At 44.1% G+C, this 26,909-nt stretch overlaps 1 protein-coding gene across 1 annotated transcript in view; it reads left to right on the top strand.

Moving 5' to 3' along the window:
• TULP1 (TUB like protein 1) overlaps positions 1-26,909 on the top strand; it is a 628,127-nt gene that overhangs the window by 450,827 nt on the left and 150,391 nt on the right. The window contains exons 7-9 of the mRNA XM_086920352.1: positions 7,479-7,604; positions 22,596-22,693; positions 25,401-25,571. Coding sequence (XP_086776478.1) covers positions 7,479-7,604; positions 22,596-22,693; positions 25,401-25,571 — 395 coding nt within the window. The remainder of the gene's footprint in view (positions 1-7,478; positions 7,605-22,595; positions 22,694-25,400; positions 25,572-26,909) is intronic.

Raw genomic sequence — 26,909 nt, 5'->3', positions numbered from 1 at the left:
GGTAAATTGTTTGTTTTCTTTTCTCGCGCATGCAGCACACTGGTTCCCGCCAGTTACTCCTGAATAATTGCTATTTCATGATGTAAACATTTTATTCACAGTGCAAGTTGCGAGACCGCTGTTTCTACTATGTAATTCCTTTTGCAGCAACACTGTCATATTCCCTCATGTGCGTGCCTACGTCACTCTAAGAAAAGGACGTCTCTCTCATGACAAATATTTGGCATTTTCTCAAAGTTGCATTATACTGCTTGGAATATGAAGTCCAGGTAATTAACATTGCTTGGTAGCAGTCGAGTTTCACAATGTGTGTTGTTGGGTTCTCTCAAATGTGACCCTACGCTTTACATTTCTTTGAAATTCAGTCTGAAAATGCCACCGTTTACCAGATAGAATATGCAACATGATGTTGTGCGCTCTCTTTAAGTGCCAGTTTTACGCGTCCACCTCCCTTGAGCTGCCGTCACATGGAATGCTGTGTGTATGCGTGTGTGAAATTGAATACATTTTTTTGAGTGTTGTCTGTTGTGTATGTGTGTGTGTTGTCTGCCACGCAAGAGCACTTTACTCATTCACGCTGCAAAATCGGTAACGGTAATAAAAAATACATATGCATCATGACTTATAACTTTTAGCGCAGGCGGCTTGAACAATCTGCCCCCAGAGAAAACAACAGATAACCATGGTCTGGCGTGCCTAGAACATGCCTAAGAGGAACCCGGGATTGTCTACAACGCGATGGTAGGAATGAGGAGTCCAATTAAAATGGCACTCTGAGCCCACAGTTAATTTAAACACTGCCTGGCGTCAACGATGCCAGCTCTTTGCCTGCTCTTGGCTGAAGAGACGTCTGGTTCTTTCCTGAGTCATTGAACTTTTGGCTGTCATACTGTCAGTCTTTAATGTGCAACATTATGCGTTCACTGCGCTCGCTCGCAACGGTGCAGTATGCCCATCAGTTTACGCCTCACTACTTTCAAATGCCACCAGCCGCCACTGTCTGTGTGGACGTTACTTGTATGTGCTCTGCTGCTAGACGAAGGCCTGGCCACCCCCCTCCCCCTGTATTGTGTGGGTCTCGCCGTGCATGCATGATACCTTATACCCCTACTGTGCACCCGGGGTATCCCAAGTGCCTCGGAGTGCCGCTCTCCAGCCTTGTCAGTCACCCCTCTGTTTCGCTGCCATGCCTCTCATGATCGCTGAGGCTCCACTGGCGGTCGTGGCGGCTTGTTTCGCAGACGCTGCTCCCCTCCTCCAACAGCGGGCTCCTCACGGCAGCCTCCGCGGTAACCCAGTCTCTGCAGCCACTAGCTTCACTTGGGACGCTTCTGTGGATTCCGCAGGTTTCAAATCTCGCCCTCAGGTCTGCGCTGTCCTCCAGCGATCCGGACATTCTGAGACCACTTTTCACTGCCTCATGGGTCTCAAGGCTGCAGATGGATGCCTTTTTGTTAGCCTCGGCGAGCGGAGCCCCAAAGACACAGTGCTCCTCTGCCGCCAACTTGGCCGCGCACCCCCCAACCCCCGGATATGTTTTTTTATAGGATGACTTTGTATTAAACTCAATAACAACTAGACATTAAGTGATCAAGCCCTATAAAATATCACAGCCCTTCATGATTGTATAAAAAGTTGAGAGCTCATATGGGATTCACAGCCTGAAAAGGATCATAGACATAAATTCGCTTTAAGCATGCCGTGGCAGGGGTTGTGAGGTCCTGGGATTAGAGCGGTGTAAGGCATTTGAGATGCAGGGGCTGAAAGAGCTATGGCGCGCTACAGGCTGTGGTGGTGCACTCACCATGGAGGGGTTGTAGGGTTGCCAGTAGGATAAGGGCCATGGGGATGAATATTCTGGAGAGCTGCAGGATTCTGCACTAGTCTGATTAAAGAGTTGTAGGTATTTAACTTTACGGATATTCAAGTCTGCCTCCATAGACGTTAGTGTGTGAGAGGTACAAGGAGTGAGGCTCACAGTCAAGGGCTGCTTATAATATGAAACACGTGTGCCTAGACGAACAAGAGCCAGAGGCCCCAAGCAAACGGGTAGGCTGCCTTTGCAGGACAGTTTTTTGGACTTGAGTAAAAGGTCAGTTATGGTTTCCAAGTCTTTGAAGAAGCCTAAAGGTGCAGAAATATGTGTTTCTGTGAGACAGCAGAGATGGCCCTCATTTTGTACAGATGATGGAGTAAGGGCTTGCTCCCAGATTACAGAGGTGTTACCTTTGTCTATAAGATAGAAGAAGTATCCTTTAGCCTGTACAGGTAGCTCCGAGGTTACAAAGATGTTAAAAGACAAGTAAAGAGCAGAGATATTGCTCAGTTGCAAAGATGGTACATGCATTTGCCTCCTATACTAGAGTTATACCTTAAGTACAGAGACGTTACCAATGTGCACCTCAGACAGCTGAGCTATCCCTTGGGTTACTCAGATGATACTGGAATGCACCCTAGAAAGCAGTTCTATTCTTCAAGTTACATAGATGGTACAGGAGGAACATCAGAAGGTACAGCGATTGCCAAGATCACAGAGATGCTACAGCGTCGACCTGCTCATCAGACGTATGCCTCACGTTAAACAGAAGCTGTAAGTGTGCACCCTTGGCAATGAACCTGAGGATACTCGGATATCAGGGGTAGACTCTGGAGGCAGGAGTGTTAGTACTTAGGGTTTAGAGAAGAGATGTTACAAACCTGGGCCTCAGTAGGAAGAGCCATCCATCCCTCTGGTCACAGAGATGTGAGAGGCGTGCACCTCCGGCAGCAGTGCTAATAATATAAATAATGTTTTGTATATGCAATTCTAGCACCTTTTCTGCCACTGAGTAGTGCTTCCTGGTATGTTACACATACTCCATGTAACTGCGTTCAGTGTATGAATCATAGAAGGTTAAAGGGCCTGGTTATTCTCTTCAAAAATCAAACTTGTGGCTGGAAGCGGTCAAGCAGAAGTCCGAAATGATTGTTTATTCACCGGCTGTCCATTATGTTACTCAGATGCAAGAGGTATGAAGTGTCCGTTGTATCTCTCTGATTACACTGGTTACAGAGATGGCTTAAGTCACCCCTCTGAAAGCAGCTCTATGTCTCAGGTTACTCAGACGGTGCATATATGCCCCTTGGACAGTAGTGCATGCTATCATAGTACAAAGGTCTAACAAGCTCAGGCTGCGTAGAGTGGAGGGATCTATTTTATATATGGGCACCTCATACAGCAGAGCGGACCAGAGTACATATATAATATAGCCTCACAATTCAGACCCACAGAGCTGCCCAGGGTACATATATAATATAGCCTCACACCTCATCCAGCAGAGCTATCCAGGGTACTTATATAATATGGCCTCACACTTCAAACACACAGAGCTGCCTCGGTACATATATAATATAGCCTCACACTTCAGAAACACAGAGCTATCCAGGGTACATATATAATATAGCCTCACACTTCAGACATGCAGAGCTGACCATGGTACATGTATATTATAGCCTCACACTTCAGACACGCAGAGTTATCCATGGTACATATATAATATAACCTCACACTTCAGACTCGCAGAGCTATCCAGGATATATATATATATATATAATATAGCCTCACACTTCAGCCACGCAGATCTATCCAGGGTATATATAATATAGCCTTACACCTCATACATGCAGAGCTATCCAGGGTACATATATAATATAGCCTCACACCTCATACATCTGAGCTATACAGGGTACATATAAAAATATAGCCTCACACTTCAGACACTCAGAGCTGACCAGGATATATATTACAAATATAATATAGCCACACACCTCATACAGCAGAGCTATCCAGGGTATATATATATATAATAAAGCCTCACATTTCAGACACGCAGAGCTATCCAGGGTACATATGTATAATATAGCCTCACACTTCAGACACACAGAGCTATCCAGGGTGCACATAAAATATAGCCTTACACCTCATTGAGCAGAGCTATCCAGGGTACATATATAATATAGGCTCACAATTCAGACACGCAGAGCTATCATTCAGAAGGTGCATATGATTCCGGCCTTCACGGGAGATGCAGAAATGTCCAGGAGGGTTCCAAGAGACCACAGGCTTGCATCTGAGGCAGCAGAGCTCACCTCAGGGTTCACAGATGATGCAGCAAACAGAAAGAGGTATGCTCACTCAGATGCCCAGGTGTGTCCTTCAGGGCTATCCCTGAGATGATGTAGGGTGCACTTAAGGCGGAGGATTGACCCCTCATCCAGGTGTTTCAAACAGCAGTGCTGTCCATGAGGATCCACGATTAGGGGCCTCGCACTGCAGGGACAGGATTAGAAGCCACTGTGTTAAATACAGCATGGGTTTTGCACAGAGGAGGTGAGAGCTCCTGAATGCCTTCTTTCTTGCTTGATTTAGGTAGATGTTTTGGGTAATTATTCAATCCGTGTGTACAGGAGGCTATGTAGGCTATTGGTGCATGATGGGTGGTACACGTTTTTGCTCCACTGGCAGTAAGGTGATGAACCACACGGTTCTCCACTTTGCCAGCTCACTACATCCCAAAATGTGTAGAAAGTGCTAGAGGTTCTCATCTGGCTTTGTCTAGCAGCAACCAGGTTGTCTATCCTTTAGATGAACATTTTGTTAGCAGCCTGGATAATTAGGAAGTGGTGGGAAGGTGCAAATACCAACAGCGGATCATCATTCGACCCATAGTCTTCGTTGAGATTACGCCACTGAATTCCTTTCTTCGTCTCTTAAAGGTAGTGTGACGTATGACCAGTGTGGATAGGTGAGGTAGTGGTAGATCAAGACAGATGATTGCTTTTGGTACAGTTACTATGTTCATTGGTGGATTTACGCTGAAGAGCCTTCGAGTAAAACATCTCCCTATGATAAACATTTGGTACCTCAGCATGATACAAAACTTTGCATTGGAGTTTCAGATGTGGTGCCACTTCACCATCGTTCCAAGCCTGCTGTAGCTTATTTAATTAAAACAATAGCTTACCTGCTGTAGACATGTCTTACTAAAGTGCCCACTTTACTTGGCAGCTCTTCTGAGTTTCAGCGCCACCTTTCACTGTTGATCTTTGAGGAATAATGCAGCCTGTGCCAGCGGCTTTTTACAGTCTCCTGGAAGTAGGGCAGTTTGATTGGCAGGGCTCTATACTCTGAGAGGCCTATAGCTAGAGGAGAGCCTATACACATATGTCTATGGAGGGACTGGTGGCACGATGAGAACTCCGTTCTTTAGCAGGATCTGTGCCATACAAACTGAGCTCCATAGCCAGGCAATTCTACAGCAGTTTCTCCATGATGCTAGCATCTCATATCTAACCAGATGCCCAGAGAATGTCAGTGTGATTCTGAGATCCTGTTCACAGGACAGGCACACATCTCATACAGAATGCTGCTGAGGCTCAGTGCATCTCCTAACAAGCAGGGGTACAGGTGGCCCAGCACTAGGCAGACGCTCCCTTAAAGTGCCCCATAATTAGGCTGTTCGATTTTAGGTTTAAACCTATAATAACTGATAAAACCCCACCAGAAGGGAAATAGCCTTTACCAGTGTAAACATATAAACACTGAGAAATAAACCTGCACAACCACAAACTAAATGCCATTCAAAGAAAGGAAAAGGAGAGTGAAAGAGTAATTTTTATTTCTTCCTGAAAGGGCCAATACAATGTAACATTGTTATATAAGGTAGCGGTAAGAAAGACTGGGCTAACATTATTCTGTCTGAGTTTTGTTGTTTAGGGATGTCTCTAAAATATTGTTTCTTCTTCTTTTTCAGTTTTATGGTCTTTGGTCTAAAGATACAGGGCTTAGTAGCATATTTTAGGTGTTGTTTGTTTATTTTATAATCTGTAGAGAATCGGGAAATAAAAATCATATTTGATTTTTTGGCTACATTTGAGTCTTTCACTGAGATGAAAAATGTAGGTTTCATAAGATTCTTTCCCAATATGTAACATCATATTTACCCACAGAGAATGGGTAAAAACCATTGATACATCAGCCCCCTTTTCTAGTGAGTCAGTATTGATAGTAGGTGAATTGCCAAACACCCCAGGCTTTAAACATTCAATGCAAGGTATAGTGACAGGTATATGTGAAAAGAGTGCAGTCACAAACCATCTGGGATACTGGTGGAATATGACCCCAGACTTTTGGAAAACATGGAACGCAGTGTCACTTGGAATGCTGCTGCAAAAAGTTCTTACCAATTTCAACACAGATTGGAGTGATTTTGTTTGTATTTGCAGTGATTCAGCTACGTGTATGAAAATGTTTGGTTTAACACTCAATATCGATTCCAGAGCTGAAGTACTTCCCTGTAAGAGCTCCTTGCCACTTGTTAGATGGTATGCTGAAAGCATCTTTACAGTCTTTATAGTTAATGAAGAATGCTATTGACTTTTCAGTCCGTTCTGGTGCACTGTTTTGTTATGCATGGAAACTAGAATGCACATTTTGTGCTTTGTGTGGCATCAAAGAAATAGTCATCCCAATTGTGTTACTTTTTCTGGTCCTAGAGGCCATGAATGCTATATTATTCATGTGGCAACCGTTTACAGAACTTTTGCTGAGTGATGATGCCAAAGGCAATAAATGTGAGGATCTTTGGTCACATATTGATAGTGATTTAAAAAAAATACATCTACTGCTTTCTTAGATTTTACAGGAAAGCATGACTGCTGTAGTAGACATGATAAAAAAACTAGAGTCTGAAAACACCCTTGTCTCTTAAGTGTTCAGCATAATTGGTGTAGATGTGAAACATCTCCTTGAGAGTAGGCTGGGCAACACTTTTAGTGACTTTGGCACTGCAACATAGTCCATGTTAGAGTGTTTCCACTTTGTAAGCAAAGAAATGTTGAGGAGCAATTTAGGAACTTTTATTTTACAATGTATGAGAAATAGCCCTTCACCAACCATGATATTTGAAGTCAATGAAGCCTCGTGATAGATCCCTTCCGTAAAGGGACATTTTCTCCGGAGTTTCAAAAGTGCTGCCTCATTTTTGACTGCTTCAATAACTCTGAGGGCTTATACGCCCACTTCAACGAATATGTTGCAGAACCTGTTGCAGAGAATCACAATCTTCTGGTGCACCAGTATTGGCATGGATAGCTATGTCAGTGGCCAGAGTTAGCTAAATGTATACAGGCTATTTTGGCATTGCCTGTCTCCAATACCAATGTTGAGAGGGCCATTTCACAGATAAAAGTTTCCATGGGAAGGAAAGAGCAAGCGTGCCTGACCAAAGCTTCACCGGAAAAAATACTGTTTCTGTTGTTTATAATGGCGCAAAAATGTGTAACCACTGTTTTTTAAAGATATTGAAATCACTTGAAAACTCTGAAAAACCCCATCAGAATTTACCAAAAATAGAAACTGAAAACAGAAAAGCCTACCCATAATGTACATAGCGAATGTGCCAGTACATCACACCTGCAACTTTTGCCTTCCTCTCCAGGTGAAAGTGAAGGTGACAAGGACTCGGATTCTAGCTCCCAACCTCTCAAAGCAAATAAGAAAAACACGGCAGCTCTGTTCCAGACAGGAGGATGCAACAGCAATGAGAAGAAAACAAAAAAGAAAGGTAATGCAGAGCCCCTATCCACCCTGCAAGACCGTGCTGCTGAGCTCTCTTCCATCCTTAGCACAAGAGTCTCCTCCCAGCTGTGTGCATCCCAGTGCTCTTCCCATGCTCTATATATCCTCCGTGCCATACTGTGTCTCATTTCCCACTGTTGCACAACAGACACCACATGCACAACAGACACCACGCTATAGTCATTGTACACTTTTATGCTATAAGCTGTGCCTTCCTTCTTTAAGTCTGGCCTAGATGTAGCTTTAGCTGTTTCGTCATCCTTATATGACGAAAACAAATTATTAATAAACAAATATGCATAGAGATATATATATAGAGTTTTTCTTAATCAGTCCTCTTCACAGACTCATCTAATAGAGTGTTATTCAAATTTGCATCCGCGCACCACAACATGGAGCATGTAGCAGTGGGTCAACCCACTTCAGACATCACTTTCTTGTAATGTGAGTCACAGCGTCTTGTCTGATCACTTGCACAGCTGCCTGAAAAAGTAGAGCACTTTGCCAGTGATGCTGTTTTTCCTTTTTTAAATATTTTGAATTGTAGTCCTCCTTTTAATTCTTTAATCTATGTGTTCGAGGCATGTGGGCTGCTGAATTCATATCTGTGCATAGTCCGCCACCTAGTGTTGGGTCCGGATGATTGCACATTGTTGTCCTGGAAGAGTCTTCGAAGTATCACGAGATAGGTGGCTCCTCCCCTGGACTACAGTGCGCATGGGCATCACCTCCATCCCCAGATTGTTTTTTTCCGCCATCGGGTTCGGATGTGTTTTCGGTTCCCTCTATCGGAACCGATAGTTGTTCGACTTTTACTCGAGGCCAAAAGGTCTTTAGGCTGGGCGTCGGTATAGTTGCGTTCGGGTTTCTTACTGACTCTCAGCTCCGATCTCCTACAACCCTTCCACGTGCTTTCGACGCGGACGGGCCTACACTACACCCTTTGCTATGGAGCGGACTCCATTCAAGAAGTGTCCGCTGTGTCACTCTAAATACTCGCACCTCGACGTGCACCCCGTGTGCAATACATGCTTGTCACCGGATCACCGTGAAGACACCTGCATGGCGTGTTCCAAATTTAGGAGTAAGAAGACTCTGAAGATTCGCCGGGCTAATCGGCTCCAGGCTCAATTGTCGGCTTCGGCGCCCCCGCCTGATGACATCTTTCAGGAATCTGTCGAGGAAGCGGACGACGTACAAGGATCGGACTCTGGCCCCGCGTCTGAGGAAGAGACCTATGACGCGGATGAGGAGGCCTACGACGAAGTCTCCGGTGAGGTAGGGGACGACGAACTGATTTGTGCCACGATGGGTGATAGCTCGGAGGAAGAGCATCCCCAACCAGACTCCGGGGTTACTCCCCGTCATACGGCCCAGGTCGAGGGATCGCCTTCGGGCCTTACCCAAGATCTAACTTTAAGTCCTACGTCCCCGCCCCCGGGCCCGGTCACGGACATTTCTGCCAAGAAACCGAAAGTGAGGCCAACTGGTCTCGCCCCTTCGGATCCGAAACCGAAAGTGGCGCTAGTGAAGAAGGTTCTGGAGGCGTCAACTTCCACGAAACCCAAAATGGCCGACTTGAAGAGCCACGCCAAGATGGCCGACCACAAGTGCCGCGCCAAAATGGCCGACCCGAAGCCTTTGGGGTCGGCGCCGAAGGTGAAGGCACCCGACGCGGCTGCGTCGGCACCGAAAGGGGTCGCGGACCCGAAGACGGCTTCGAAGAAGCGTCACGCCGACGGTGCGCCAGGCCATGGGGCGTCGGCACCGAAGAAGAGGCCTACCGACGACCGGGCTCTCGGAGACGAAGAGTCGCTCGAGACGGTTCAGCCCTCGGCATCCCTTACAAAGAAGGTGGGAGAATCCTTAAGGCGGATCCAACAGTCTACTGTGGTTCCCAGCCAGGACACTGTCTAAGCCCACGCCGAAGCCTGCCAAGGAACATACGCCCATTCGTTTTACCCTTCCTCCCAAGTCGGCGCCGAAGGCTTTCGCGCCTAAGCAGAGCGGACACTCTCAAGAAGTGTTGACGCCGAAGGCTGCATTGGTGGTATCGAAGCTTCGGCTCCAACCGCTGGCGGTGGAGGAACGTCGTGAGGTGATCATCGACGCCAACACCGGGAAATTATCGCTCCTCAAGCGAAAGATTACATCGGAGCCGGCCTTGGAACCTTTTAGGATTCCACTCAAGAACAAGAGAGACTCTTCGGCTCTGATGGAACCTCTGTCTCCACAGGCCCCGGAACACTCGCCGGCACACTCCCCCGTGCCTGAGGTGGACGAGGAAGAGGATGAGTACAACTATCCTGCGTACTCGGATCCGGAAGAGGAGCATGTGCCCTGGACAGCAGGAGGCGACGCAGACGACCCGCAGTCGGGCCAGGACACTCAACTTTTCGCCGCGAAGACGTCCCCGACGGAGGACTCGGCGGCATTCAATGCATTAATAGAGAGAGCTGCAGCGAACCATGACGTCGAACTGCACTCCGACCCCGTGGATGCCGATTTCTTGGTCGACACCTTCTCGGTAGCCGAAAAACAAGTCAAGACACTGCCGATGCTTAAAGGGGTGCTGAAGCATGCACAGGAGGTGTTCAAGGAACCCACCCGGGCGCGGGTGGTCAACCCTCGCATCGACAGGAAGTATAAGGCGGCGCCCACGGACCCCACGTACATTAAGGGACATTTGCCATTGGACTCCCTGGTGGTGTCCAACGCTCAAAAAAGGGCGAATTCGCAGACTACTGGTGATGCTCCTCCCCCAGATAAGGAATCCAAAATATTTGAAGCATCAGGCAAACGCATTGCTGCGCAGGCAGCAAACATATGGAGAATCTCTAACACCCAAGCCCTGCTTGCACGTTATGATAGGGCCCATTACGACACATTAGAGGCCATCCTGCAACACTTGCCTGACCAATACAAGGAGGCGGGGGAGATGCTCATTCAGGAGGGTAAACTTATAACAAATGCATCCATCAAATGTGCCCTTGACGTGGCAGACACTGCCTCCAGGGCTATCAATACTAGCGTTTTACTTAGACGCCATGCCTGGCTTCGAATTTCTGGGTTCAAACCCGACATACAAACCACTATATTGGGTCAAACAGTGAATCCTGACCATCTGTTCGGCCCTGAGGTGGATGCCTCCCTAGAAAAGATGAAGAAAGATACCGAAACTGCCAAGTCTATGGGGGCTTTGCAAAGCCAGCAGTTTCGGGGGAGTTCTTTTCGCCGCTCCAATTCAAGAGGCACCTCAAGGGGCCAGGCATCCCAGTCAACGCAATACTACAAGGGTAACACCCAGTCCTCGTATAACAACAACAAGGGCAGGGGTGGCTACATATCAAAGGCAGGGGACGTGGAAACAATGCCTCCAGGTCCACCGCCTCCAACAAGCAGTGACGTCTTGTCACTCCCCCCCGATCACACGACACCTGTCGGGGGGAGACTCCAGCAGTTCCTGCCGGCGTGGAGGTCCATCACCACGGACAGGTGGGTGAGGTCTATTATCCAGTGCGGGTACTGTCTAGAACTTACGTCCATTCCACCGGACATACCGCCAAGAGGCCGTGCTATGTCCGACGAGCATTTGACCTTGTTGCAGCAAGAAGTACTGGTCATGCTGCAAAAAGGGGCAATAGAGCTCGTTCCATTGCAAGAACGGGGAACAGGAGTTTACTCCCTGTATTTTCTAATCCCCAAAAAGGACGGATCACTCAGGCCGATCCTGGACCTCAGGCCCCTGAACTGGTACATCAACTCGGAGCACTTCCATATGCTCACATTGCAGCAGGTGCTTCCCCTGCTTCAGCAAGGGGACTTCCTAGCAACGCTGGATCTGAAGGATGCCTATTTCCATATTCCCCTGCATCCTTCACACAGAAAGTATCTCAGATTCAAGATCTTAGACCAGCATTACCAGTTCAGAGTCCTGCCGTTCGGGGTCACCACGGCACCGAGAGTATTTACAAAGTGCCTAGCGACTGTGGCGGCGCATCTCCGTCGCCAGCACATCCATGTCTTTCCGTATCTAGACGACTGGCTTATTCAGGCAAAGACGGAGCAGCAGTGCGTGGACCACGTGTCACGCACCATTCATCTCCTGCACGATCTGGGATTCTCTCTGAACTACCCAAAGTCCCATCTCCAGCCCGCCCACGTGCGACAGTATCTGGGCGCGACGATCGATACTCTGGCAGCCACTGCGCAGCCGAATTCAGTGAGAATCGCCAGTATCCAGGCGCTGATCCAACGGTTCAGACCCCAGCACTCGCTTCCGGCGAAGGTGTTCATGCAGTTGATAGGCATGATGGCCTCCTGCATCTCCATTGTCCCGCACGCGAGACTACATATGCGTCCGCTTCAGGAGTGCCTAGCACGTCAGTGGACTCAGGCTCATGGGCAACTAACAGACCTAGTGTTGGTGAGCGGTCGGGCATACAACTCTCTGCATTGGTGGAATCCACAAAACCTTTGCAAGGGCCGACCATTCCAAGAGCCTGTCCCACAGATCATCCTGACAACGGACGCCTCTCTCCAGGGATGGGGAGCGCATGTACTCCACTACACTGTGCAGGGACTATGGACACTTCAGCAAAGGAAGATGCACATCAATGTGTTGGAACTGATGGCAATCTTCATGGCCTTAAAGGCGTTCAAAGTACATCTGTGCAACAAGGTCGTGTTGATCCGGACGGACAACATGACGGCCATGTACTACATCCAGAAGCAGGGAGGCACACACTCTCCACAGCTGTCTCATCTGGCTCAGAGCATGTGGAAGTGGGCCATTCAAAGGAACATCTTTCTCATGGCAGAACATCTCCCAGGCAAGGACAATCAAATGGCGGATCTGCTCAGCAGACACAGCCATCAGATGCACGAGTGGGAGTTACATCCATCAGTACTCCAACCGTACTTCCAAAGGTGGGGTCATCCAGAGATAGACCTGTTCGCCACAAAGGAGAACGCAAAATGCCAAAGCTTCGCCGCCAGATTCCCACACCCCCAATCACAGGGCAATGCGATGTGGATGAACTGGTCAGGCAGATTTGCGTACGCTTTTCCCCCAGCACCTCTGATACCGCTGGTGGCACGCAAGCTCAGGCAACACTCGATGACGCTCATCCTGGTTGCTCCAACGTGGGCTCGCCAACCGTGGTACACCACGTTTCTGGAACTCTCCGTGGTACCGCATCAAAGGCTTCATCTCACTCCCAGCCTTCTGACGCAGAGCCATGGCGACATTCAGCACCCAGATCCGCAACAGCTCAACCTGGCGATCTGGCTCCTGAAGTCCTAGAGTTTGGCTACCTTAATCTTCCTCCCGATTGTATGGACATTATTCGGGAGGCAAGAAAGCCCACTACTAGAGCTTGTTATGCGGCTAAATGGAAGAGGTTTGTCGTCTACTGCGTGGAGCACAGCATTGACCCGCTAGACGCTTCCATTCAAAACATCATATGCTACCTCTTTCACCTGTATCGTTGTAATCTAGCTTACTCTTCCATCCGCATTCACCTGTCGGCTATGGCAGCATACCTCCAGAATAGGCAGCACCTGTCACTCTTCAAGGTCCCTGCTATCAAGGCTTTTCTGGAAGGACTCAAAAGAGTCATTCCACCAAGGACTCCACCAGCTCCGGAATGGAACCTCAATGTGGTTCTTACAAGGCTGATGGGTCCTCCCTTTGAGCCACTACACTCTTGCGAGCTGCAATTTTTAACCTGGAAGGTTGCGTTCCTAGTAGCAATCACATCGCTACGGAGGGTCAGCGAACTGCAGGCGCTCACCATCCAAGAACCTTTCTTCCAGGTACATGCTAACAGGGTGGTGCTCCGCACTAACCCTAAGTTCTTACCAAAAGTGGTCTCACACTTTCACATAAACCAAACCATTGAATTGCCGGTGTTTTTCCAAAACCCAGAGACGCTGGCGGAGCGGATGCTCCACACCCTTGATGTAAAAAGGGCTTTGATGTATTATGTGGACAGGACAAAAGATTTCCGCAAAACCCAACAACTTTTTGTTGCTTTTGCCACACAACACAAGGGAAATGCAATCTCCAAAGCAGGAATAGCTAGATGGATAGTAAAGTGCATTCAGATCTGCTACGCTAAAGCAAAGCGCACTCTCACTATACCACCGAGGGCCCACTCCACTAGGAAGTTGGGGGCCTCTATGGCTTTCTTAGGTAACATTCCCTTAGAAGACATCTGTAGAGCAGCCACATGGTCTACCACTCATACTTTCACTAAGCACTACTGTGTAGACGTGCATTCAAAACAACAGGCAGCTGTTGGTCAGGCTGTTCTAAAAACACTTTTTCAGACTGCTGCAGCTGGCACGGGCGGCCGCCGCTAATGGAGGGACTGCTATGTATTCTATGCACAGATATGAATTCAGCAGCCCACATGCCTCGAACTGCAAATGCTACTTACCAGTATGCATCTGTTCTTGGCATGTAGGGCTGCTGACATTCATATCGCCCACCCTCCTCCCCGGCGCCTGTAGCAGCTGCAGTATTTATTCATATACACACATATGCTCATAGCATGGTCATCACTCACTTTCTTCACTCCATCTCTGCCAATGGCTAAAAACAATCTGGGGATGGAGGCGATGCCCATGCGCACTGTAGTCCAGGGGAGGAGCCACCTATCTTGTGATACTTCGAAGACTCTTCCAGGACAACAATGTGCAATCATCCGGACCCAACACTAGGTGGCGGACTATGCACAGATATGAATGTCAGCAGCCCTACATGCCAAGAACAGATGCATACTGGTAAGTAGCATTTGCATTTAAGGTTGCAGTAATTCAATTCAAAAATGCCTTTTCTTTGTGCCTATACGAAGCATATTCTTCTGTTATGTACATTAAAACCAATAGGATAGTTATATCTGTTTCTAAGTACACCTACCTGCTAGGAAGCATGTGTACCATTTTAATAAAATTGTATGCCATGTTTGTTGCGGCATATGCTTTCACTAGCCATCGCACCAAGTTGCCAATGGCAAACCTATTGCCTTTGCCAGTGCTTGTTCTTCACTGTTTTCATTCCCAGACATTTTAAATGGAGGTGGACAAGCCAGTAAATTCAAAGATACAGCTGGGCTAGAGCCGAGACACTAAGGCTTGGCAGTAAGAGTCAAAACAAGATTCTGCTCATCAAAAAATCTATCATGTAATTAGGCAACACGTCAAGAAAAATATGATAAATACTTTAAAATAAAACAAAGTAATGCTTTCCACATTTTCTGAGTCTCTCAATTCAGTATAAACGATTATATCACTGCATTCACTGAATTAAGTTTATAGAGCAGGACATCTACCCATAGGCACTAAGGCGCTATAGTCACGGCAGAATGTTACAAATCATGTGCAGCTCAACCAATTACCTGACAGTTTATTTTATTTGTTGATTAATTAAAATCATTACAAACAGCAGGAAACAAATTCAGTTTACAAACTAGTTAAAACAGACCGATAGAAAAAAATACAAAACCAGCACATTATTAAATCTGAGATGAGTTCGACAGTAACTCATATACATAATTGGCTCAAGTTGGAGAAAATGAGTTTTCTGTTAGGCAATTTGACAGCAAAAGGAATAAAGTGCAATGTGCAATCTTGATCAACATAAGCAGCAAAGATTTATGATAAAACGATTTTAGATTAAAAATAAGCATAATACACTGCCCACGGGCCAAATTTGGAGAACTTTGTATGAAAGTAACATATGCGAGTGGGGCAGGCACCTCGACTTGTACTTACAAAAGCAAATACTGTTACTATTAGTCCGGTAACACCGAGGATTAAATCAAAGTGCCAAGTGCTAGCAATAGATATTATTCATAAAGACGATATAATCCTGGAAACATTAAAATAAGGTGGAACAATAGTAAAAATTATGCTTAAAACGTGCTTTAAAATAGCCCAGCTGTCCCTAAAAATGTTTAAAAATATTATGTCATTCACCTTGTAGTTAACTTTCATATCAGCGATGTCTTCCTGACATAATTTTGTTTCAGCTATAAGGATAAACTTAACAAACTGATGAATTAAAGTAGCTGTAATACCTCCTAAACATACAATAATTGCAGTTCTGCAAGTTCTTACTCCCAATTCCCTAAAAATCGGCTTTAAAATCATCTTTTGTTCTGTAAGCAGTTTTGGACACAAAGTTACTATGTGCTGTAAGGTTTCTTCATTCTTGACACATAATCTACAGACATTAGATTGACACTTGTTTCCCATTTTGGGGTTCCATCTTTGGTTGGGTATCTCCCAAACCTTAACAACATACATTTGTTCTTCATTAGAGGTTTAAATGAAATAGCAAATAAGGTTGGGGATACAGTTTAATAAAAGAATTGCAATTGGCCAAAGATGTTTTTTTACCCTTAGTTCATCTTTGTCCATTATGCAAGACAAAAGGGCTGCTGATTGATTAATTGTTTTTTTGTAAACCATTTTACTCCTTGTTTCATCCACTAATTTCGGGCATTCAAAGGTGTGTAAACAATCATCTAGATAGGAATGCCAGCTTTTCGAATGGGCCCCTCTTTCGATCTCAAGCCAACACGACTCAGCCAGCGAACCTTCCTCGGCTCTGGATAAAAACAATAAGGACTTTAAAAATGTAGATTGTCTGACTATACTCTGTTTCTTCAATCCAAATTTGAGTCTAACATTCGCCCGGCTAATGTGGTTAGGGATTCGAAAGATCGATTTGTATGCCCTTATTTCAATATCGTCTAATAATTTTGCATCTTTGCCCCGAAAAATAATAGAACCATAGTCGAAAGAGGGAATTAACTTCGCTTTCATGGCTTTTAACAACTGATCATAATTTGGGCATAGTAATTTGTCTCTCAGTTTTCTAAAGGTGAATGTAAGAGATGATCCTTGAGCTTCAAGATTATTAAAATGTTTCCTAAAAGATAAATTATGATCAAATGTAATCCCCAAGTATTTGTATGATTTTACACACTCAATAACCAAACCGTTAATATTCCATTCTTTAGGTCCTAGGTTACCTTTTCCCATGGTCATAATTTTTTTTTTTTGTATTTATCTTTAGACCATTTCCTTCAACATATAGATTAAAAGAATCTATTAATCTTTTAAGACTATTAACTGTCTGGCTTAATAAAATAGTGTCATCGGCATATTGTGAGTATTTGATCTCTTTACCCATTACAGAGGGTGAATGAGCATTAATGTCTTTAAAATGGGCTGGAAGGTCAGACATAAAAAGATTAAAAAGGCAAGGGGCTAAAACACAACCTTGTTTCAAGCCTATATTGGTTTCAAGGCGACAGGTTGTATGTCTACCGTCGCCTACTTTAATCTGGACCCAAGTGTCGGAATATAATAACTTGATCATTTTTAAAAGTGTGTCAGATATCCCCCAATCAGCTAATTTCGTCCATAATAAGTCTCGGCACAGAGTCAAAGGCGGCTTTTAAGTCAATAAAACAGATATACAATTTTTGTTTCCTGAATTTAGCTCTTTCACCTAAAAGAGTTAATAAAACCAAGTTTGTATACGTGGATTCGCCCTTTCTAAAACCAGTTTGGAAATTTGGTATAAGATCTTCTCTTAAAGCCCATGATTCCAATTCCTCTAGAAGGCAGCTTGCAAATATTTTGGCATCAACATCTGTTAAGGCTATTAGTCTGTAGTTTGCTGGGTTATCGTGGGGGCCACTTTTATAAATTGGTTGTATGATGCTTCCCTGCCAAGAAGTAGGAATTTTACCGGTACTGAGTACATCATTAAACAGGAACGTAAGGACCTCTGGCCAATCCTTTAAAGTAGCTTTAAAAATTGTGTTTGGTATTCCGTTAGGACCAGGCGCACCGTTTGATTGAATCTTGTTTATCACTTTTTTAACTTTATCTACCGTCCATGACTCAGTATCCGGGGTGCGTGTTAGATCTTGCCCCCGATAATTCTATAGTCTCTGGGCAGTTATTACGAATAGAAATAGTTTTATCACCAATACACTGAGGGCCTAAATTAATACTTTTTAAAATTATTGAAAAAGATTACCCAAGTCGATTCGTCAATATTTGCACTATTGCTTCTATTGTTTCCGTTTTCTAGATTATTAATAATACTCCAAAAACGCCTCGGATCTTTCAATTTACAGGCATGATGTTATTTGGACCAAATAGTTTCATAGTGTGCTTGTTTGGCTTTCCAAATTTCGTTCCTATAAACATTTTTTAATTTTCTAATTTGTTGAGCTACCACAATGTATGAAAATCCGTTCGCTTTCCTATATATTCAACTTATTGTTTTATTAAGATTACTTTTAAGGTATTGTAAGCAATGGGAAAACCATCCTGGATTCCTGGGAATCAACGTCTTACCACCTGAAGCTTTTAGGTTAGGGAAATTAGCTAAAAGCGCAGTACATAAACAAGGCCAAAGTTCTACCATAGAATTACCCTCTGAGATCGCATCTTGTAGATCTACAATTAGACAGGCCAGCACTTCTATGACCTCTTTTTTGATTTTATCATTCCATATAAGTCTTTGTAGATTGAAGGCAGAAGGCACTGTTTTAATTACTCTCAACTCCGGCAGATAATCAAAGGCAAAAGCAAGAGTAATAACTTGAGGGTTATAGTCGCTCTCAATCCTTGGTACAACCTGATAGCTTTGGACTGCTTTAACAAGTTTATCCAAAATTATGCTGTAATCAATTATGGAAGGACTAACACTTTTGCTAAATGTTGGTGTATTATTTGCCTCTTTAAGGATATCTAAGTTAAAATTTATGAACTCACATTTGGTCCATTCTGATAAAGTATTTGACGGTGTCATCCCTTTTTTATATGAAAAAAGGTGCATGTTAAAATCCCCAGTAATGATGATCATCGAGTCCAAATGGTCATAATATAACACTTTCACCGTTTCCCATAACTGTACAAGTTGTGTAGACCTTACCTTTTTCTTTTGAACTCAAGTAAACATGTAGAAAAATAATTGATTGTTTGGCAATTAATTTAACACACAGTATCCATTTTACTTGAAGATCTATCTGAAAGTGTTTTACATCAAGGTTTAGGGAAACATATATAGAGAGGCCTCCACTAGGACGACCTATAGAGGCCTCGCGAATTGCCACATTCAGGTATTCAAAATAGCCGATAATAGGTTCACTACACGTAAGCCAAGTCTCCTGTAGAATTAAAATATCAAAGGAAGTCAGGAAACTCATTACTCTCGAGTCCTCAAGAAGTGTTTTAAAACCGTTAGTGTTCCAAGAACAGAATTTCAGAGGCTTTAATGTTTTTACAGGGAAAGGTTGACATCAATCATTCTTTGCAGAATTAGCCTTTGAAAGAATTGAAGGAAGCCAACTCCAATCCTCAATTGGGTTGGGGGTGGTCCTTAGTTCTTCACATACTCGTGAACCTGACTGACAGGTCCTGATCTTAATACCACGAAACAGGTTCAGCTCGGTTGATGGACTAGTTTTTATCTGCTCTTTATTTGAGTCATACTACAAGGAGATTTAACAGGAATCAATATAGTTGGGTAATGGCTACTACAAATATTCCTGACTTTAATGCCCCATTTATCAAATGTGTCAACATTGGAAATAATTTTACTGGCAATATCCTCCCTTCGCCAAGTAGTCACAGATGTTTTTCGTTGTTGCAATTGGTCTTGAACTCCACAGATTCCAGATCTTCCGATGTTACATCCTTCAGATCTGGTATTGCATTAAATAACTTCAGAATATTTCCACGATTCAGAATATCATAAGGACCTCTCGTGGTGTACTGGGGGCAAAATACTACTGTCCTCTTTTCGACCCGGCTGGCTGTGCCTTCTTTTTCATCATTGACTCTAGAAACAACCAAGGCCGACCTCACATCAACAGGGTCCAAGGTGGCCACTACCTGCTGACGAGAGGCGGACCACTCCACAGATTTTTGGGCTAAAGTGCATGAGGGAGCAGCATGTGTTTTATTCCCCGAGTCATTTGAATTTATAAAGTTTACATTTCCCAATTGGGGGTAGTTTGCTCTCCATATTTTTTCACTGATTCAACAAATTTTTCATCAGGCTTGGGGTCTCTGGTTTGGGAAACCTCGGACCTCATTCTAGCAAGGATCTCACCCTGCGCTAGGTTATTAATGGAATTACCATTTTGTTTGTCCTTTAAGTTAGCTTCAGGTACTTCTACAAGTCTAAATATTGGAAATAGGGCTTTTTTTCTGGGTTCTTTGATATTTTTAGGGTGTGTGGGTGCTTCCCCTATTTCAAATTCCTTGATATTTTTGGGGTTTATGGAATCTTCCTCTATGGGGAGTTCAATTACATGAAAGATTTTATTATGATTTTTCCTCAACCTTTTTCTGGCCCTTAAGATCCCAGGATTAGCACCTGTGACTTGTCCAATTTCTGGGATCTTTTTCGCTTTAGAATTTTTGATGATAACTTTTGGCGATTTAATTCCCTCCGAGCTCTTACATTTCACTTCAACAGGCAACAAATGCGACTTATTTATACCATCTTTAATTGCGCTGTTTCTGCCGTCGTGTGAAATGTCTAAATTCTCTATAGTAGACCCCCCACCATCAGTAGGTTCATTAATAGTATTTTGTTTACCAAGACAATTAATACCCTCTTCGATATATTGAACCTTTCTAACAGACAACAATTTTACCTCCTGTACCATAGAACTAACAACTGACGGTAGATCTGAAATTTTGTAAATCAGTTGAGCACAGGTTATTAGTTGATCTTCTTTATCCTTTTGTACCTGACAGATTTGAAAGACATTTAATAAAAGTATTATTTTTATAAACATGAAACATTGAAGAATACGTTCATACCCTGACAAATTCGCCCTAGGATAGCCAGGACATGTGAGTTTATGTGGCCTATATTGCTATCAAATGAGAAGCAAGATTATTTTGTATTAACAATACATGACAGGTTTTTGTATAGTGCAGATCCTGAACTCAATAACATCAATGTGCTCTCTGATTGGGTGGATAAGGAAAATAATGCATAGTGAAGTAACCCGATTTGCCTTGGATCACAAAATTTGGTCAAATGGGGAAGTCGGGATTTCAGCCCATGTTTTCTGGTTACATGTTGTGTAATTTGTTCACTGTAGGGCTCCATCCTTCTCTCTTTTGTTTAATGCCAGCAGTCAATGCTGTGTGTTCCATTACTACATAGTATTATGGGGTTCAATAAATATAATCATCATACCTTAAATAAAAACTGACACTACACACACACACACACACACACACTCACACTCATATATGCATGTGTTTAGTTGTAAAATTTAAAAAGAGTGCTTTTCTGGTTAGAATATTTCATAGGAATTAAAACTCAAACAAAGTGACAAAACATATCTGTCAGAAGCTGTGCGGCACATCAAACGAGTCTCCCTGAAGAGCTTTAACCCTAGGAGCACAGCACACGCAGAGGGTGCTCCTGGGGTTACAGCGCAGCAAGAGAAATTAGTAGAATATTACATAAAGTTAAGTGTGAATGAAGGCACAAAAATCTATTTTTATGTTACTGTTCCTGCTAGCTCACATGACTTGAGATAACAATGAGAGCAGTTTTAAGAGAGACACAACACTTCATTGTCTGCAAATAATTAACAAAACAAGCCTTAGCACTGCAATAGGTCTCGTATTTGTGAGAGTTTAAGCTATTGTAAATGACAATGCCTTTTATTTATCTGTTTTGATATATAACACATAATAGCTGAAACTCTTGTATGTGAGACCTGTTTCAGTTTAAAGGAGCTGCCGCCGTTGTCCTGGGCTGCTTGGAAAGTGAAAGCGCTGAATGTTGCAGGAAAGCATGTGGTGCCGGCAGTAGGAGAAACTCATTAAAGAAAATAGGGCTTACAGACTAAATAAGACCTACAGTGTAACAACAGAAGTTAAAGGTCCAGTCCTCATGGGAGGTTACAGATGAAGACAAGGCAGTACTAAGGAGGGACTAACAAGCCTATTAACGAATCAGAAACCAGCATTTACAAAGGACAATGACACTAGCGAATGAATAATATGGGCGGAGCTTCAACTCCATACTCAAATACAGCATGCTTCGCAAAGAAGCGCATGCGCTGCCCAGGCTCGTCCTAAAAAAGAAAACAAAGATGTCTAGCCCTCTTGGAGTTTACTCATCAAGTAACACCTCTTCAAGGACCCATCCCTATCGCTCTATCAATTCTAGATAGTTGTTGATCATGCATATATTTATTTATTTATACAATTTATAAAGCGCGCAAATACCCGTGGGTGTCTCAGCGCTATTACACAATACACTCCCTACCTGTCTGCAGAGTCACATAGTGTCACCTCACTAAATTGTCCCATATCCTCTTCTAACACACTGCATCAACTTCCCAGATATCATCATCTCGCTCCAAAGCACAGAACATCAGCTGCTTCCAGTAAACGCCCCATTGACTCCTCCAAAATGTGCATCACTTCTCTGATACACCCCCATTGCTTCCTCTTAATAAGCGCTCCATAATCACCTGTTAATACACTACACATAATTTTCCTTCAATACACACTCTTAGGACATTGATTATCCTTACTGGAGGATGGTAGCCACATTGATGCTGCTGCAGCCCTATATGATGACTTTCCTTATGGATGCCTATGAAGGTTCCACAGACCCAGAATCTTGATACTTGCGGTCTCCTGTCGGGTCACAGTTATTGCAATGTCTGTACCATTCAACAAAGGCATGTAGCTCAAAGGGCCGACACATAGGAAAAGTTGTAAAAAGGTATATTTTTCCAACAGCACAATCTTTGTTCCCTCAAAATCCGTAAAAAAAAAAAAACACTTTTCTCCAACATTAACATCCATGAACACACAGTCATGTGCCACTGTACGTAGAACATTTGCCAGGGCTGCACTGCTGGGTAAAAAGGATATATGCTATCGTTTTGGTCTCCAGGTGCTGCCAAACCCAGCAAGGAGTTGAGCGAGGAAGAAGAGTCTGAATCTGCAAAGAAAAACACCAACAAAAAGGGAAAGGGCAAGAAGTCGAAGAAGGTGAGGGACAACGGAAGCATCCTCTTCAGCCATTGACGTGCAGAGAACACTGCGGAAAGCGCAATCATATGGTGCCTTGTGAAGAAATGGCAGGGGATCAGTGGAAAAATGTGGGGCCTTAAATTGAGGAGAAAAGTGGGATTTCAGACAATAAGGAGATGAAGCCTTGGAATTGTCTTATGTATCTATGTACAATTGATAGATTTAAGGTTGATGATGTTGAGCAGAAAATAATATATGAAGGTAAGGAAGGCAGAGTGGTGCTGGGTTGGAAAGATGGGAGTTGGGAGAGTCTGCATTACATCTATTGAGGAAGAGGAAGGCATGGGTACTGGGGTAGATTGAACACGGTTTAGGTAACAAAAGACAGGACAGGAGAGGCACTAGTGAGAACCGATTAGGAATGAACTTGGTCCAAAGAGAGAATAATGTGGCTTCTATGGAAGGTGTTGGGCAGTGGGAGTTAGTTTGGAAAATATTGTAAGGCTTAATGTAGTTACAAATGTTCTCTTTTTTTGTTTAAATTTGTTTTTATTTGAGCTTTATGAAGGTTGTGTAACAACCAATATGCATGTTATACATCAATTACAAATGTTCTCTTCACAACAACCTGCAGAATTAGGATCTACCAGCCTTCCAATTTGCTTGCTGCCTCCTGCAGTGATGTGACAAAAAATGATAGGGCCCCTGACACTCCCATATCTCACAGATATTCATAGGCCTTGGGCTGAAAGGAATTCTCTTGAGGGGTGGTGCCCCCGAAGTGAAAGGGCTGCAGAGGCCTATGTTATACCTCTCGCTTCTTGCACTACCAAGTAACAGGTCTGAGTCTGACTGCAAAATTACTGACGACAAATGAAGATTCATTAATGTGTCAACAAAGAGAGAGAGATAAATGAAGAGAGAAGAGAGTGCATCGGTTAATGCATTGTGGCCTCTTGTCCCCTGAGTTGTGTGTCTTCAATAAGGATGATTGGGAACAATGCACGGCTCACAGGGCATGAACGCCTTTGTCAGGTATTTGTCAGTTTTCTTCCTGATTATTAAGTTTTGGGATCATTCTTGATGACCAAATCAAGAAATTGGCATTCATTAAGGTTACTCCACAAGGGCTTAGGTAAAACTATGTGTATACTGAGGATGAACTAACCCTCTCTGCCCATGTGGATCAGGGTAATTATACTGAACAAAAACAATAGTCCTGTGAGACTCATCAGGAGCATTAACTATTGCATCACTCGAAAGTAATTCTAGAAATCATGTGCATGAATCATAACACAAAATCATTAACATATATCAAATAGCTCACTCAGGTGGAAATAAATCTAATTAAAGTAACTTTCCTCTATTGTCCAGAATTGTAACCATGCTGATAAAGGTGCAGCATGTATGGTGAAGACGACGCAGTGAGCATAAAAGTGAACGTAGATATATATATACAAGAGTGAAGAAACACTAGACAAAAACCCAGGGCAAATATTCTATCAAAAAAGTAGTTTAGATAGTATAAAAAGTTATGTTAGCTTAGCCAAGAAGAGACACCCATGTGGGTGGGGGAGGGGCTGGCGGTCGCCGTTTACCTGAGACAATATATCCGATCTCATCAGGACGTTGCCATCTCTTTTTTTATTTTTGCAGTTTTATATAGCGCGAACTTGATCTGAAGGTATTGGAGCTCTTTACGCTAGCACAAGTTATGTTACACATAACATTTTTTTGTAGGCACGGGAAGATTAAGTGATTTGCCCAACATCACAGGATGTTGAGCCGAAGCAAAGGCTCAAACATGGTACTCCCAGCTCCAAAGCCAGCTAGTCTGGCCGTTAGGCCACATCCTCTCCCCTAACCTACACCAGTATATTGATAAGTATACAATTCAGAACAACCCAACTGGATCGCACAGTCGGCTCAATCAGTAAATCCTTTTGCACTGTGATAACACACCAAGCAACAAGTATATTTAAATCAGATACTCACTAGTCATTCCTGGAAACCGGACTGAGGATACACAGAAAGAATCCAAAGTATTCCCCATCATCCATTCAGAGAGGGACAGAGTGCAGAATTCTTTCTGCGCAACAAAATCAAAGTATTGTGCTTCAAAACCTTTGTCCAAACAATTATCAGTGTTAATGTATGGGTCTGGTAAAATGTTCAGCATACAATTGATGAATGTAAAAGTTCCATAGCAGATTAAATTTGTTTCTCCATTCAATAAAAATGTTTCTGCTTCTTGACTAGTAAAACTTTCCCCATCAAAAGAAAGGTTTCCGAATTGAATATGCTTAGGCACTTAAAGACTAGACATATTAATATACAATAAAACAGGGATTCCACATCATACCAACATATTCTGATTATTTGCTTTGCCGATCAGGTTCTGGGGTACAAGCCTATGGACTGGCTTTCTGTAAGATTGATAAATAAACCACTGGAAAGGCTGGGAAGAGAGGCTTGGCAGATGATTGAAGGGTTACCTCAAATATTGCTATATTTGGAATCCTCAACCGACTTGGAATATGGCCAAATAAAATTTCTATATCACAATACATACTATTGTTGAAAGCAAGGTGTATCCTGTAAAATTTAAATGACATTCTTCTTGAAGAATGAAAACAATATACCTTTCAAATCGTGTCTTCTTGAGCAATTCCACGCGTGAGCTATAACTGTGCTTCTCTTTGTGTCTCTGGCTGGTTGAGTGCAGAAAGAGGAGCGCCCTCCATCCCCCGTCATTGAAGTGGACAACCTGGAGGACTTTGTCCTCCGTCCAGCGCCTCAAGGAGTGACCATCAAGTGCCGTGTCACCCGAGACAAGAAAGGCATGGACCGTGGCTTCTACCCCACCTACTATGTGCACCTGGATAATGATAAAAAGGTAAGTGTGAGTGCATTGAGATTAACCTTTGCTATGAAGTGTTCAGCCTTCAGAAATACGCCACCTATTCTATTGATTCCTCCGCCTCTGAAGCTTGCAGGGGTGGCTTCCTAGGTTATAAAGGCTGCGCACCAGCTAGCGGATGTTCCTATTACTTCTCATCAGTTCTATCATCCAGACCAAACATAAAGGTTGGGTCATTGTCTCAGGTACACAAACAGAGTTGATATTTTCTTCAACAATTTGATGAGTTAATTGCTTCTAAGTCTAAAGAGGTCATGTGGAAGTTGGCTGTCAGGTTGCCGGACGGCTAGGTCAGCAAAGTAACTGGCACAGCTGGCCCACTATATTTAAAGAAAACTGCCATTCCAGCAGTTTTTGGACCAAACCTGCTTCCACCAACAAGTTAGATGCAGTGTCAGCAATAAGAAACAATACCAGCCAGTGCTCAGTTCTATGGCTACATAGTGGACCATCTCCGTTCTTCAACTTTCAAAAATAAATCTGTAAAGGGTTGTTTTTAGGTCTAGACTAGCGAAGCAGCGCTTGTGCTGCTCGCCTTGGCGAGACCTATAGTCGTCGGTTTGGTGGCCGAATGGGGACAGGGATGTGCACGCTCACGGCGCCCGGACAGCCCATGTGCACGCTCACGGCGATCTCGCTCCTAGTGAGATCTATTGTCTTTGCTTTTCTTCGGAAGCGAGGTTGGAAGCTCCACCCACGCTTCTTTATTACTTATGTGCTTGCCAACTCCCTGCTTTCTATTAGGAGGGAAGCCTGTTTGGTTCCCTCCCTGTCTTCCTTCGGCGTGCCTGCCCGGACAGGGCATGTGCATGTGCCTGGAGTCCTCTTTGCCATGCCTCCACATGGGCACAATGCTTCGGTGCACTTTTACTTTCTCCTTACTCTCGGCGTTGAAGGCTGCTGGAGATGGGTACGCCCAGTGATGTCAGGGTTTTGCCAAAGCACGAAGGTGAAATCCCAGCAGTGTCCAGCGGAGAGAAAGGACGTGGACAATGAGAGAGCACAGGCCAGAAGACCGCGCACCCTGCTTTATGCCCTACTCCTCTGCCCTTCTTCTTTCTCTATCCCCTGCTGCCCGACCATACTCCTGCCCAGCAACCACACCCTGCTTCGTACCCTGCTCCCCTCCCATGTGGTCAGGCCATATTCACGTGCCCTGCAGCCCTCCCTGCAACCTGCTGTATAGACTGCTTATGTCACTGCTCCCTTTTCCGTTTCCTGCTACCAGACACTGCAGCTCCCCCTGTTTCATGCACAGTACTTCTTGGCACTTTGAGACGCCCTGAACCTATCCCTCGCTCTTACCCCACCCTT

Source organism: Lissotriton vulgaris, chromosome 5, assembly GCF_964263255.1.
Source record: "Lissotriton vulgaris chromosome 5, aLisVul1.2, whole genome shotgun sequence".
NCBI lineage: Eukaryota > Metazoa > Chordata > Amphibia > Caudata > Salamandridae > Lissotriton > Lissotriton vulgaris.
The sequence above is the reverse complement of the archived record's forward strand: the minus strand, read 5'-3'. Positions and strand labels throughout refer to the sequence as shown.